Source organism: Besnoitia besnoiti, chromosome IX (genome assembly GCF_002563875.1).
Source record: "Besnoitia besnoiti strain Bb-Ger1 chromosome IX, whole genome shotgun sequence".
NCBI classification, from domain to species: domain Eukaryota; phylum Apicomplexa; class Conoidasida; order Eucoccidiorida; family Sarcocystidae; genus Besnoitia; species Besnoitia besnoiti.
The window spans coordinates 2,461,922-2,476,765 of record NC_042364.1 but is presented as its reverse complement, the minus strand read 5'-3'; the positions used below and the strand labels follow the sequence as shown (position 1 = coordinate 2,476,765).

Sequence of the window (14,844 nt, the reverse complement as noted above, 5' to 3'; positions counted from 1 at the left end):
ATCGAGAGCAGGCAAAGTCTTGCCGGCGGGAACGTGAGACGGACGACTTGAACGGGAACTACAGCTGTGTGTCTCGGCTGTTTGGAAGCCGCAAGCTGTCTCCTCATGGGCAAGCAGCTTGTGCTGGGAAGGCAAGCGGAGCAGTGCATACCATGCGCAGCATTTTAGAACTAAAGGGATCGCTTCTGTTGCAAGTCTGATACGTGCACGTTAGGGTTCGCAGAGGGTCGCCTCCTTTGTCGTCAGGCCATGCTCTAGACTCGGTAGTATACACCATTCTTCGACAAAGTGAAGTCATTTATTTAGACTGCATTTTGATGCGCTGTCACTCCAGGGTGCAACTTGCGCACATGTACGCGCCAACGAGCATGTTCAGTTGGCCCCGTTAAGCCGCGGAAAAGCGCGTAAACGAACCCCGATTGTGCCCGCAGCAATCGACAGTCGTACGAGACATTTGAGAGGCTTTTCTCCTTCAGAGTCGCTAAGCTCAGAACATGCATACCATGCAAAATGAAACATGTTGTGTGCCAGGGCATTCTTCGCGTGCACCTCACAGAGCTGTCAGGTCCATAGTGCAGTTGCGCGGAAAACGACATTTCCCCGTTTCCGATAACAGCAGGCTTACAATAGGTTGAGGGCCAGCGCAAAAACTAGTTGATTTCTTTGCCAGCCTGAGGACCTCTCTTCACCTTGCCTGGCGGCCGCAGGAAAGAAGCGTACTCCGAAAGCGAAAGGATGCGGTGCTCACAAGCATTTTCACGAGGTGGTGAAATTCCAGTGGCTTCCACAGCATCACTCATTCAATAATGTCGAACAGCTCAAATCCCATGCCAGCGTTTTATGGAGACAACCGTGTATTATGGCTGGTGACGTGAGCCGGCTGCCGCGCCGCCGAGCACGGTGACGTAGTGGGAGGTTGCTGTGTAGTACCTGTTACTAGAGTGCGGGGAGGGCCAGCAGGGATATCTGCCCATTAGGTTGAAAAACGCAGCCGCAAAGGCCGGCACTCTACCAGGCAGCTCGATCGCGGAGTCTGTCAGTGTGGGTTGCCTATCAGTGCTGGACACGAAGAGTCTTTCCACGATACATGTTTCAAAAGGCACGGCCAGAATAGTTTAAAGCATTGTTCGTGTAGCCATCGACGCACTTGACCTGTGTCATAACAAGGGTCATCTTCAGAGTTTGGGGAGCTATAATGTGTTTGTTAATTTGATTTGACGGTTTTGAGTCGCAGGTCCTTGGTACAGAGACGACGTTGCAATAACGATGTATGACGCAGCAATGATCTTCGCGTTCTTAGTGCCTGCATCGTAGGGCGGATATGGCAGCTTCTCGTACCCTGCAGATACCCTGTCCCCTGTACAAAGCAAGCATTATACACGCAGTGATCATATTTAGGCCATGCATCGTTACCATCACAATATACGTAGGTACAAAGGTCATGTTCTCTGCAACTCTTCTTGATTTCAGCGCGTTAAGAATCCTGCGATGAAGTTCCATAATACACTCCTCGCATTCGCTACATATGCGTCTAGACGTCTTTCGAACTCGCGTGACAGTACAGGGTGCGTTGCGTTGTGTGAAGTCAATGTCATGAAGGCGAAACTGACACGTTTTTCTGACCGTAGGTCGAGGAAGGAGTAGTCACAACAGACTCAAAGATGCCAAGAAGTGTATTTGTTGAGCCGCATACGGGAAGTCTTGCTCACACGCGTGTCTCACTCCCAGCGTATCCCGAATGCCCAATTCACGAAGGAGGCTGTGTTTTCCACTGTTTCACTCTTCGTTTCGAGAGAGCCTTCCCTGCGCTCGGAGCCTCGGCGCAACGCTCAGGCGTTTATGAGAGGTACATTAGTCAAATCACGCTACCGGTCGAGTGGCTGGCATCCACACAAATGAGGCAGCATTGCACAACCCCTAAGCTAGTTGACCTGTATCGTTCCTCCATTTAGTCAGCGGCGCTGCGTGCCTCGCGCTGCTGCGGCTGCAGTGAGCTTGACATGGTGCATGTCAATAAAGATGCCAGGCCCCATGGTGGAGCTTATGTGGATTTTGTTGAAGAATTTGTTGCCTGCGGAGGGGGGACGGCGGGCGTTGATGGACGCTATGGCTGCATCAAGGTTCTCCCGAAGTTCTTCGTTGCTCATGGACACTAAGCCGATGGGCATGTGGATAATGTTGAAGCGATCTGCCTTGTATGGGATCGTCGTTTGTCTATACAAACGAATTGCCCCCGCGAAATCGGGCGTTAATGTGCCCCACGCCGTCTGCGGCATCAAATCTTTCGGCCCTGTACGCCGCAAGCGCAACACCACCGAGAAAGGAAAATGCGGCGACTTTCGCGTGCTGACTCCCTCCAATATTCTGCCGCCTTCGAGTGACACAGTGTCCAGTGGAATCCAGCGTTTTTAAGTTGTTCATCGCACGGATCTCACTACAGTTTTGAGGTGTGTGTCAAGTGCCACGCCCCTATATGTTGAGGCAGGTAGACACCCCATACTACGGAGAGAAAGGGAACACTATACAAGTGCAAAGTCCGTGGCTGCACGTACCGAGTATCTTGCCGTATCGCGTCAGACGAGCTACCATATCTGGGGTGGAGATGAGAACTTCAAAGGAAATTTTGTTCGTTCGAATCTCCTCCAGAATCCTTTCCGCACCGACCATGTTAGCCCCTGAGCGAAAACACAAAACGACGAGTTGAGTTTTAGGGTGTTTCATTGAAGACGCAGCGCACGCATAGAGATAGACAGTGCACGAATACAAAGCTGGCGATGCAGATACATTTAGGTCTTCACACAGACGCGCGGCGGACGAAGGCGAGCCGGCAAGGGAATAGGCCACTAGTTGAACGGCGGGACTTCAAATACTAAAGTTGTGTTGTCACTGCATCTTTCGAAAAGCAAAAACAGAAGGGGTAATAATGTATAAGTGTTGAAAAATAAGTACAATGAACCCATTTGAAAGCAGTACTATCAAAAATTCGAGAGCAGCACACGTAAAAAAGCTGATAAGTGCGTTGGGAATGCACCGTCACGGGTACTAGGCTTCCCCTTCTCCCCCCCCCCCCCCTCCCGCCCCGCCCAACGTAGATTTGTGTGTGCAACTGGTGGATTCGCAAACGTTTTTGCGTCTGTTGATCTTACCCGCTTCGAGGGCTGCCGCTTCGTCCTTCTTGTCTACAAACGCAGCAATGACTCGCTTTCGCCTCCAAATCCCTCCCCGCTTGTTGCCTCTCACGACGCCAGACTCAGGCTTGACGTTGATGACGCCGCCTAAAAGCGGCGCCGACTCCGCCTGGGCATTCGCCTTCTCGTCCTGCGCCTTGCGCGGCGTTTCGGGGCTCCTCTCTCCGCAGTCTCCCCGGCCTAGGCGCGCGGCGCGCCCTACATGCCCTTCGTCCTCCTCTCTGCATTCCTCGTCTGCGTGCGCCGCGTCTCCGTCCTCCTCGGCGGCCTGTTCTGCCGTCTCGCCCGACGCGGGCGTCTTCTCCGCGTAAGCGTCTTGCGGGTGGAGAGCGGCGAGCTGCCCCAGCTGACCGTGCGGCAGCGTTACGAATCCCCTCACTCTGCCTGAGACGTTCGAGCCGCCGCCTTTGCGCGCCTTCCCCCGGGTGCCGGTTCCCAGGTTCAGCTGCGCATGCAGCTCGACTGTCTCAGTGAATTTTGCAGTGCTCAGCTGCTTAACTAGAAAGACTGCTAGATCCGGCGGATACGCTGCGTCCCGAGAAGGATACAGCACAGATAAGAGCGACGAGCGCTGTCCCTCCGCAGACGCCCCGCTGCCGCCCGTTTCTCGCTCGGCGGCCGAAGAGGAAGAAGGCGAGGAAGGTAACAACGCTGCGGCGTCCGCGGCTCCTACCGCGACGGGGTCTGGGATTCCGTCTTCAGAGACGGAGTTGCCCGCAGATGCAAGAGACTCAGTGGACAGCGGAGATGAGACGAGGCGCTCTGCGGATGCAGCAGCGGCCTTAAGGGCCGCCAGCCCCGGCGCCTTCTGGGCAGCGACCGCGGCGGCGACCGCCGCGCGCGCGAGAGCGACCTTCTTCATCTTCCGGTTCTTGCCTTTTCGCCTGCGAGGCATCCCGCCCGCCTGCAGTGTACGCACAGCTTCGTGCGCAGCTTCCACGGCAGCTCCGGCGGCTGCGAGAGTGACGGGGGCGGGCGCAGCAGTGCCCGCGAGTGCCTTCCACCGAAGCGAAGACGGCAGGCGTCTCGATGGCAGCGGAAGCCGATCGGGAGAGATATTGTCTGGGTCGACGTTGATTTTCATCGTGCTCTTCTGCTTAGGCGGCACCGGCGGCTCGGGCGCGTAGGGGTACTGCTTGAACCAATTCTGCATGCGATCCAGGCGACGCCGCTCGCCAATGTTAAGGCGGCGCGGCGACGCAGGCGCTTGGCCTAAACCAGGAGACGCAGGAGACACAGACGCGGAACTGGGCGCAGGCGAAGCAGCAGCCGAAGCAGACTCCGGGGCACTCGAAGGCGGGACCGCAGCAGAAAGCAACAACGTGCGCCGAGCTTCGGGTGTACGGGAGGAAATCGCAGCCGAGTGGCCAAGCCCGTGGGAGGAGAAGAAGGAGGAGAAGGCGACGGAAAGGCTCGCTGCTTTTGAAGGCAATAGAACCACCATGAATCCCAGCTGCTCCGCACGGCGAAGTTGGGGAGCAGCAGAAAACACCTCCTCGCGGGGAGAGGGAAGACGGAGTGAGCAGCGAGCGGCTGAGCGGCAGGGAACAGCCACGCGCTTTGAACCAGGTTTGGAGCGAGACACAGGGAGAGCATGCATCGCGCGCGAAACAAGAAACGCGCCGAATGCTCTCTCTTCCGCTTGAGTATCCACATCACTCAGCCCTCCAGTGTAGGTACACCGGCGGTGGGCTGTGCGGCGTGGCGTCGCGTGAAGTGTTCGGATTTGCCTCGTCGCATGTGTTGCAGAGTGTATTGACGCTACGCATGCAAAGAAACGCCTTCTGACATAACGCGCGCTCTCTTGACTGTGGTTGGCGTGAGCCGTTTGAACGCATCGAGTTCTCCGGGCGCCGGTCATGCCGGGAGTCCGCGAAGGCGACGGCGAAAGTGGCAGCCAGGACGCAGCGGATGAGCAGGAAGGAGAGCCGTGAGAGCGAGGTGCAGGCGGCGAAGACAGCGCGGAGAGCGGAGAAACGAGCGAAGAAGCCAGACGTAGCAGAGAAGTCTGTCGAGGCGTCGCTAACGCAAAAAAAGGCGAACTAAACAGGGCAGTTGGATTGTCGGGAGTCCTCACAGACCATCCGCGCCGGAGCTCCGCGCTCCAGGGCGCCGAGAGACCGGCAGCAAGCTGAAGAGCGGGGAGGAAAGAAGGGCCACACTCAGTGGTCAGAAGCGATATAGAGAGAAATGCGAAGCAGATCCTGCCTGCGGGAGGACGACGGCGAGCCATCCTCTCCATCGCGTGAGGGATTGCGGATCTTGTGCCGGGACTTGAGAGCCCCTCTGGAGGAGAAGAAAGAAAAACTGTGGAAATCTCGAAGCGGCCGCAAGTCGCCCTCCTCCGCGTGTGCATGCGCCGAATCTTTCCAAGCATAACGCCGACACTAGCCTCCCCGCCGGCGTGACTATCCGCTTCCGTGTCTTTTCTCTCCTCACGCGCGTCCGCGCTCTTTCGGTTTCGGCCCTCCAGACGCAGCTCTCTCTAGTCATCTGCCTCTATCCCCGATGTCTCTCGTGGCGGATTTGCGCGCGCGCGTCGCGAGCGTCTCTGCCTCTGAGTCGCGGACCTGGCGAGGCGTCGGCGTGGCTGTTTGGATGTCCGCAGCAGCCGCAGGAAGCGGCAGGGAGGCGCAAGAGTCAACGCGTAGGACGGAGGAAAAACACGGCTTCCCTGGTGAAGCTCTGCATTCGCCATCTTTTTGCAGCCGCTCGCGTCGCTCTTTGGCCAGGCGAAGCACACAGAGACACCGGCGCCGCGACCGCCGTTAGACTCTACCGGCGCACATCTCTCGACTTCTAGGGCGGAAGAGTGTAGGCTATGGACTCGTTGGCAAGAAATCCAAGAAACAGATGTAGGAAAGGAGGACGGTTCTTGGCTCGGGACGAGAGTGAGAGAAAGAGAGAGAAAGAGCGCACGGTAGGGTGCGTCCGGAGAGGCCCCTGGTGCGACACGCTGCGGGAGAGACGGCAGGGGACGACGAAATCTTCTGCAGCGGATGTGACTCCCGCGGTCTTCGAGACGGAAATCTGATATTCCAACTCTCTAAGGAGAAAGACTCCCGATTCCGCGTGAACAGAGGCCACTTGAAACGAATTCACTGCACAGACCGAGAAGGCACAGCGGGCATGCAGTTGCGCATCTGTCTCTGTGTAGGGCACGCCGCCTTCGTCGAAAGCTCGCGCGAGAAGACACACAGGAAAGCTGGCGGGCGACTGTGGTTCATTTCACCCAAGCCTTCCGCCTTCTTCTCAGAGATCCAAGGCTGCTGGCTTCTCGAACTTGCCCATATAGGGCGACGGAAGGCAGGCTCTGTCGGCGTCGTTTTCGCGTCATCTCCCGCTACACTATCCTTCATTGCGCATGTTGTTTGTCGTCGCGCGAGTCAACGCTTGGAAACGTCGCACGACAGCTTCTGGCAAGTCTCGATGCTAGAAGAAGCTTCCTGGCTGCTCAAGCACCATTAGTCTTCAAAATCGACTTCTTTTCGCGGCGATGCGCAGATTTTTGTCTGTTCCGCTGCACCAGCCGCCCCGAGAAGGCCCCGTGGCGAGTGTCTCTACGCTTTCGGTACAAAATCGACGAGCATGCTCATTCGTCGTCCCGATCTCGATGGGATTTGTCTGAGTGAGCTTTTTTCTTTCTGCTTGCATTCGACTCCACTCCACTTCTGAGGCGTCTGCTCAACTTCGTCCGTCGTCGGCGTCTCCAAAAGTCGCCGTCTTTCGAAGTCTCTCGACTCTCCTGATCCCGGGTGCCTCCTCTCTCTTCTGCCTCTTTCCTTTCGACGGATTCTTTTCCTCAGGCCGTCTTTTTCTGGGGGCGGCCGAGAGCAGACTTGGAGCCGCAGCAGTCTGCACGGCGGAGGAGGCCGCGGGCGGCGTTCACCGGCGTGAAGGGCTCCAATTCGCTCAAGACAGGAGACAGGAGCCGCGCCATGGCGGCGAGTCCTCTGTGGCGACCGTGGGGGGAAGGAAGGTGGCTGAACAGGAAGTGCGCTGTTTCAGCGTCTGCAGTCTTTCAGAGCAGTTTGGCTTCTTCCCAGGCCTCGAAAGGAAGTCGACGTCGTCTCTCCTCCCCGACTTGCTCGCGCGCATCTGCCTCCGCTTCGCTCCCCTTTTCAGCTCGCTCCTTTTCTTCCTCGGCTGTCTGCCACCCGGTGCGACCCCGCTCCGCAACGGTTTGGGCGGCTTCGCCTCGCGTCGTTCCCTGCACTTCTTGTTTTCTACTCAACTTTGTCTCGTCGTCTCTCCCCGTGATTTCCCGCGCCTGCGCTGCACATACAGGCCCGTCGGGTTTGTTTTCGCCTCTCTTTCCGCGTGTGTCTCGACCTGTGCGCCGGTCCTCTTTTCGATGCTTCGCCTCGTCTGCCACGCCCCCCGCGGCTCGCGCAGAGTCCAGCAGCGGCGGCGAGCTCGCGGAGTTGCTTCGCACTGCGCAGGAGCTCTCCTTCTCGCGTCCGTCTCCGTTTCTGGCCTCCTCCTCCACCTTTGCCTCCCCTTCCTCCTTCCGCGGCTCTCTGAGGTCGGCATCTGCATGGAGGTCGGCGAGCTCCGCGCCAACGAGCCTTTCTCCGCCCTTCAACGCTCGCCTTTCGCCGCCTGCCTCGGCCTCGGCAGCTTGTTCGCATGCAGCGACTTGGGATGAGGTACTTTTTCAGGCGCACGGGAACCTCGCGCGGCTCTCGACTGCGGAGCTACTCGTGCTTCTCGACGCCATGGCTCGTTTCGGTCCTGCGTGTCTTCTCTCCTGCGCGCGCTCCAGGCGAAGACGTAGGGAGGCGAACGCCGCGCCCTCGCCCGCGGGGGAAGGCCCTGTCGGTCGCGAGCCCAGCGCCGCCTTATCGCGTTCTCAAGGCGTCCGCGCCTTCACACTGGAGCAGCAGGGCTTTTCGGTGGATTTCCTCGAGGCTGTTCAGGCGCAGGCGATCGGGAAAGTCGACGAGTTGAGTCTCGAGGAAATTGCCGCGTTCTCAAACTCCTTTCAGCTCCTCCAAACTGGCCACGAGCGCTTCCTCGCGGCGGCGAGACAGAGGCTTCTAGCTGAGCAAACAGTCGAAGAAAAAGAAGCCGAAACAGCTGAGCGTAAGTGGATCCTGGCGCTCAAGAAAGGCACGCACATGCCCAAGGGGGGGCAGGGAGGGGGGAACGGGTAGGTCCCGACAGGCCGCCAGCGGGCGCGGGACGAAACGCCGCAGGCAGGGCTTTCTCAGCATTTCAAGCTGGGGCTTCCAAGCGACTTTGGCGAACCAAGTAAGGCCTTGTGCCGCCGCGGCTGTCTTCTGACTCTCTCTTCTCTCGACTCGGCGTGCCGCTGCGTCTGTCGGATGACCTCGCCTGTCGAGAGTGTCGCCTCGCAGTGCCTGCGTTTCTGTGGCGTGTCGTCTCTGCATCTTTTTTCTGCATCTCTTTTCTGTCACCCTGGTTTACCAGTGCACGGCCACGTCGGGCATATATGTATATATATGTATATATATGTATATGTATGTATATATCTGCGTGGATGTCTGTGGATGGCAGTAAAGTATATGTTCAACTGGCCCCCGGAGCGAGAGAGCAGTTTCGTGTCTAGTTTTGTAGAACCACGATCTTCTGGTCTGCTGCATCCTCCTCGCCTACATGGTGATGTAGGCTCCGGAGGTCGCAAGTCTACACAGCGCGGCGTGAGGCTCTCTCTGCGACTCTCTGCGGCGTCCGTGTCGCTGCCTCTGCAGCAGTACACGCCCTCTCTTGACCCCTTTTTCGCGTCACTATCTCGCTGTGTTCTCACGTGTTCCTGTGTTTGCTGCCTTCGTGGCTTCTGCCCTTTTTCAGCCACGCTCGCCGGCGGAGGCCTCGGCAACGCGTCCTCCGATGGAGACTCGCAGGCAGAAGCGGCTTCAGAGCCTTGGCGGCTCCTGCGACTTTGGCACGCTGCGGGCGCGCTCGGTCTCGCCGCGCCCGCCCTCGCTGTCGCTGCTGTGGAGTGTTTCGCAGGGGCTGCGGGCGCCCAGCGCAGAGTCGCGTGTTCCACAGAAGGTACAACAACAGACCTCGCGCGCCTCCTCCCACTCCTCTGTGCCCATCTGTTTGCGTGGGAATGCGTATTTGGTGCGCCAGGGATCGCTGCGTGTAGACGTCGATGACGATCAGCGCTCTCTCTTTTCAAACCGGGAAGACTCTGAAGCCGCGGCGCTTCTCCGTGCCTCGCGTTGCTGCCTTCAGACCTCGTGTTTCTTGTGAGAGGTTGCGCGATGCATCTCGCCCGCCAGTCACTTCTCCTCCCTGTATCTGGCGGCGCAGCAGATACGCCCGCGGCGTCGCGTCCCTCCCTGTCTTGTCTTGGTGCTTCCGCGTCGTCGCTCGCCTCCGCTGCAGCCGCAGGCGAAGGGCGACGAGAGGAGAACGCGACGGAGAGAAGCGAAGAGGCAGCCTTTGACTGGAACGTCGGAGGCTTGCTTCTTGACGCGCTCGCGCAAGTCGAGGAACGGGTGCGCTCCCTGTCTGAATTCTCTTTTGATCTAGACTTTTACAGTCCGGGCGAAATACGCCCGCGCATACACTCACGGCCACTCAAGAAGCAACTTAAATGTATACTATGTGTATATATGTAAGTATATATTATTTATACAGTAGTCGTCACATCCAACGAGTCACCCTCCGTACACATCCGCTGCACATATGAGGTTGCGCAGTTTCTGTGCTGTGTGGCGATGAGTGCGTAGAAATCCCCGTGTTGGTCCAGTGTGCGGTGGCGCGCCTCGCAGCACCGCTTCATCGGTGGATTATTTTGCAGGTTCTATTTTTGAGTTGAGAACTGCGCAGTTCGCCCCGGTAAAAACAATACAAATCTCTGCTTCTACACGTGAGGAGAGGGGCACTCGTTCTGAGTTTGGCTGCGACGTGTCCCAGGTCTCCAGCCTCGACGCTCGCTACGTCATCCTTCTCTTTGAGGCGCTTGCGCTGGTTTCCTACGCGGTACGCCTTCGCACTCTGGCGACCTCTGTCCATATACATATATACGTATATATTTATATATATATATGATTGGTGTACATACATATACTTACAATTTGTTCGTGTATACATGTATATATATAGTTTAGGGTTTAGGGTTTGCCGCTGATCGTTGCAGGGCCACGCGCTTGACTGCTGCCGTCCTGCGCGGGCGCTGAGGTTTCGGGGGCGACCTGCAGTTAGAGAGAAAGCCATTTGTCTCGATTTAGCGATGCGCTGAGTGGGATTGTTCTGTAAATTGAGGCGCGTTTAGAGACGGGCGGTGTGCGTCTCTGCCTCTCCGAATGTATGGGCATTTGAATAGGCCTCGAGAGTTTTTGCAGAGGCGCATTCTCACGCCAGGGAAAAGGCGGTGTGTGCCTGCTGCCGGCTTGGAGGGCCTGCCGGTGTGACTGTGCTGGCTGCGAATCCAGGGAGCTTGTCGTTGCGGCTTCGACTTTGCGTTTCCTCTCAGCCGGGCTCTCTCGTTGACAAGGTGCTTCGCACGTGCGCGCTCCCGCGAGTGCCTTACATGAGGTAAGGGTGTTTAAATGGCGGTTAACCTTTCTTTTTCCTTACTTTCTCAGGGCATGCATTACCAGTCCGTAACAACTGAAGGTAGACTCCATGTTACACTTACTTACGTGAGATTCCAAGGTTCATCTAAACAACCTTTTCCTGGGCAGTATATACGAGTTGGACTGTTTAGGAGGCAACGCCGAAAGTTCGTGTGTGAGGCGTCGAAGGCCCAAGGCCGCGCTCCTATGTGCACTAAGAAACAAAGGCGAAGCGCCTCTATCGTGACCTGGAGGTCCTCTCGGGTGTGCAATCGCCGAGAGTCTGCCGCAGCTGAGAATCGTTTGCGCGTTTATTGATTTAACTAATTAATTTCAATGTTAAAATGGGGATTCGATCTTCTTTAAAATGTTTCCGTTTAAATTGTAAACGGAGTCTCTCTTCTCTGACGCGTGTGTGGGACAGGCCCGACGAGATCCTCGGACTTCTGCAGACGGTGGCGGCCCTTGACGTGCAGTTCGATGACCTTCTTCAGGTCCGAAAACAGACTCATGCGAGTCAGGCGGGGATCCTCGAACCCGCAGGGAGCATCTCCGGCACCGGGGGCGGGTTGTGACACGTTCATCACGAATGCGAGATCTTTCACTCGGTGCTTCCAGTCAGATCGATGCCACTACGACGACTGGAAACCTGGGCGCCGCATGCCGAGCTTGCGCTCCAAATACCCACAAGCATGCGCCTCGCTCTTCTCCACAACAATCCTTAGAGAGCCCCTTGTCACACAGCCCGCCCTATGCAGCCTTGCGCGCATACGTGGTTTCCCGCCTCGTCTGAACTCGGGTGCTGAATGTAGATTCGACTCCTTGGTTGACGTGTTTCGCTGCAGGCACTGGGGGAGCGCGTGTCGCAGACTCTTCCGCAGTTCGAACTGCCCGCCATGATCCAGCTAGCTTTGCACTTCTCTGCGCTCGACTTTCCTCCAAATCTGCTTCTCAGCGAGGTATGCGCAGCTCCGTGTCAAGAAAGATACGTGCCCGGTCGCGCCTGAATGTGTGCACATACGTTCTCTGCGTGCATACGGGCTCACGAGTAGGTAATATACAAGCATACGTGTATCCATATATATATATATATATATATACACATGAATATTTGTACTTGCGCGGCCCTGGGTCGTGACCCACAGGTGTCGGTTCACCTTCAGAGTGCACACATCGACGTTTTGTCTGCGTCTGCTCTTATGGGCAGATGCATTTCACACGCGAATACACTTTGCATACATCTATAGACAGACGTTCCCCTGTATTGTTTCGCGCAAAGTGTGCAGAGGTCGCTGGTGCGGGCTGGTGTCTTCTCAGGTCGGCGCGCGGCTCGATGAGGCTCTTGCAACGTGTGGTAAGCCGTCCAAGAGAGCGCCGCGGCCTGGATCCTCGGCAGCGCTGCAGACTGGCTCGGTGCTTTTCCGAAGCGCCAAAGTTCTTGTGTTTTCAGCGTGACTCTTCTTGTCTCCCACACCGACAGCCTCTCGCGCAGTCCAGTCCCCGCGTCTTTAGTACAAGGGATGCTCTCTGCAGTTTTTTGTCGTCGCTGCGTGGCATCTGCGAGCGCTTGTTACAGAAAGTGAACTCTCCACGCGAGTGAATCGAGTGACAGTGAAGCCTCCGCATTCTTGGCACGCGAGTTCTGGCTCCGCGGTGCGTGCAAGCCCCGCGCACTTGCGTGCTCCGCTGGGTTTGAAGTCTCGGTGTCAGCGTCTGTTCTTAGTTACATGCGCCCCCACAGATGTGCGATGAATCTCGCAATTTCCATGGAGATGTATGTTTGTGGAGGTAGAGCTGACGCGAGTGCGGCAGGTGGGCAGGCGAGCTGAGCAGGCAGAGCGCGATGGATACGGGGCCGTCCGCGGAGGTGCGTGTGGGTGTGTGTGCGGTGGGGTTTGTGTTTGTAGATGAAGAGACTCTGCGCCAGCTGCAGACGCTCTTTGAACGCTACGGCCTTCCGTAAGTCCTTCCCAGTCTGGGCACCCTGTTTCGCCAGCCACGCACGCGAGACGACTAATTCGCTCCCTTGCCTACCTGCCTCAAAGCAACTAACAGACTCTACGGGTACCGCAGCGCTCCCTCCTCATTTGTTGATAAGTCTCCGATATGTATACATTGCATATGTGCAGGCATACCGTAACTATTTCTGCATCCACGTGAATCCGCGAATGGATTCGTCCCTGCGGGCTTCAGGTTTCTCCGCGGAGCAGTGCCCGTCTGCAGCTCGGCAGTTTGGAATCGAGGCGCCCCGGGCGGTCGGCGCGACAGGAGCCCGCCCGCCACGCCTGTGCGTTGCAACGAAAGTTCTTCAGACTGAGACGCTGGGGGGTCTTGGGCCTGCGTGAGTGCCGGGAAGCAGCGCTTGGGTTCGGATTCGCTGCCTAAGACAAGCTTTATTTCATGGCCTGCATGCGCTTCCGTCTTTTTGTCTGGTGCTCAGACCGGAGAGGATCGTCGCCCATCTGGACGGGCAGCTCGCGGGGTAATCGCCCTCAAAGAATTGCGGAAGGATGCGAAACCAAGCGGCGAAGCATGCCGAGGAGTCCGGAAGCAGCTGCGGCATTTGCAGCTTGCCTGTCGAAGGCAGTCTTCTGGTGACCGCCTAGCGGAAAGTCTGGTGGTGGCGCATGTGTGTAGCTCGGTGCTCACTCGGGTGTCGTTCTCTGCTTAGCTGCTACAGTTTCCGAGTTCAATTTCGAAACGAAACCCTCTCTAGCCAAAAAAACTCTGGGGAAGCTCCGTGGGTCGTGTCTAAATGGCTGGGGGCTTACGCGCTTTGCAACGTTCAAGTCATCAGTGCGCTGCCACGCCTAGAGGGCTTTCCACGAACCAGTCTACCGATCTCTCTGAAGATCACTTGATGTATTTTGCAAGCACTTTCTTGCAAGGAATATAGAGATACTCATCTGGCGATATCCGTGTCTGCACGCTTCAGCGGTGTCGTGGCAGAATCTTATATTGTAACGCCTCTGCCCCCCCCCCTCCCCCTTTCACGGACTCCGCTAATCTGTATGCCAGCGTTTCTCCAGACGTGGGAGCTGCAGGCCGTGGATTTCAACGCACTTTCCAGCGGCGTTTGTGGAAAACAGCCCCAGGTGAAACGACTACGTCTGGTAGTCGCTTGGTTGGGTTTTTCAGACGCCGGCAGGCGAGACGGGGTACGCAGTACCAAGGGAAGACCGAATCCAGAGTATCGTACGTTTCCAGCGGCTGCCAGGAACAAAGGAAAAACAAGAACGATTCGGCAAGGAATTTCTGCGCAGGCGAACCCGAGATCGTTCCTGCGCGAAATCACTGCGATGTTTCCCGTTAGATGCATACGAGTATCTGCGTCCAAAGGGCGCTACGAAGTAGAATAGGCTTCCTCGGCACCCTTCAAAGCTCCCTTGCTTCCTGGGCCCCTGCACACTCGATCGAATATATTTTCCTCCCTCCCAGGACTTTCTAATCGTAATGCATCTGCAGTCCTCGAGACCCGGCCTCACAATTTGAACGATTGTGAGGCCGCAGTCCGTCAATTAAGCCTTCATATCAACTGCTCAGCATCTCGCCCTGCTACGCAGAAAATCTGTCTGGAGCTCAGCACGGCTAGCAAGGCAGCAGTACACGAGAGCAAGCTCAGTACTACGCACTTGAGAAAACGATTGACTCGTTTGTAACTTTGCTTCGCAGCGTACTGAACGGTGGTGCCGCCGACGCTCTGCGGGTGAGCCCCCCTCAGTTCATTACGGGCAGAGACCCGACACACAGGAAAGCCGAGAGATCAGGGAAAGCGAGGCGTAACGAGAGAGAATCGCCCAACTAGGTGCGACAAGGGACGCGGCTCAAGTGTGCGGAAAATCCACAAAAAGACGGCCGAGTCACCCGTTAAGGCCAACACCTGCAGTGAAGTGAAGTTCAGGGCGAAACAGAAGTGTCAGTAGGATTCAAGATGCGCTAGTTTCACAGATAGTGGCTCGGATCCCTTGAGGAAAATACCTCGCCTTTTCTTGTAATCTCTGAGACAGAATTATTTATCAGCTTTTTCTGGGGAGTATATACTACGAGTTGGACTAAGGGTTTAGATCTTGAAGGTCTTTGTTTACCGGATCCAAGTTTTAGCATTTGCACGCGCTTGCATGCGG

At 56.7% G+C, this 14,844-nt stretch overlaps 2 protein-coding genes across 2 annotated transcripts; one reads left to right on the top strand and one right to left on the bottom strand.

Annotated features, from left to right (window-relative positions):
- Window positions 1-1,952: 1,952 nt before the first annotated feature.
- Window positions 1,953-5,430, bottom strand: BESB_015190 (L1P family of ribosomal protein; the record flags this gene model as incomplete). The annotated part of the gene is made up of 3 exons (XM_029360248.1): window positions 1,953-2,290; window positions 2,553-2,675; window positions 3,147-5,430. The coding sequence occupies 3 exons, from the start codon at window positions 5,428-5,430 to the stop codon at window positions 1,953-1,955; spliced, it is 2,745 nt and encodes a 914-aa protein (XP_029216915.1).
- A 1,346-nt stretch (window positions 5,431-6,776) lies between these two features.
- BESB_015180 (uncharacterized protein) lies at window positions 6,777-13,206 on the top strand (the record flags this gene model as incomplete). The annotated part of the gene is made up of 12 exons (XM_029360247.1): window positions 6,777-6,816; window positions 6,995-7,348; window positions 7,476-8,273; window positions 9,003-9,206; window positions 9,393-9,658; window positions 10,080-10,145; window positions 10,639-10,700; window positions 11,145-11,214; window positions 11,566-11,679; window positions 12,038-12,074; window positions 12,628-12,679; window positions 13,161-13,206. The coding sequence occupies 12 exons, from the start codon at window positions 6,777-6,779 to the stop codon at window positions 13,204-13,206; spliced, it is 2,109 nt and encodes a 702-aa protein (XP_029216914.1).
- Between the last annotated feature and the right edge of the window lie 1,638 nt (window positions 13,207-14,844).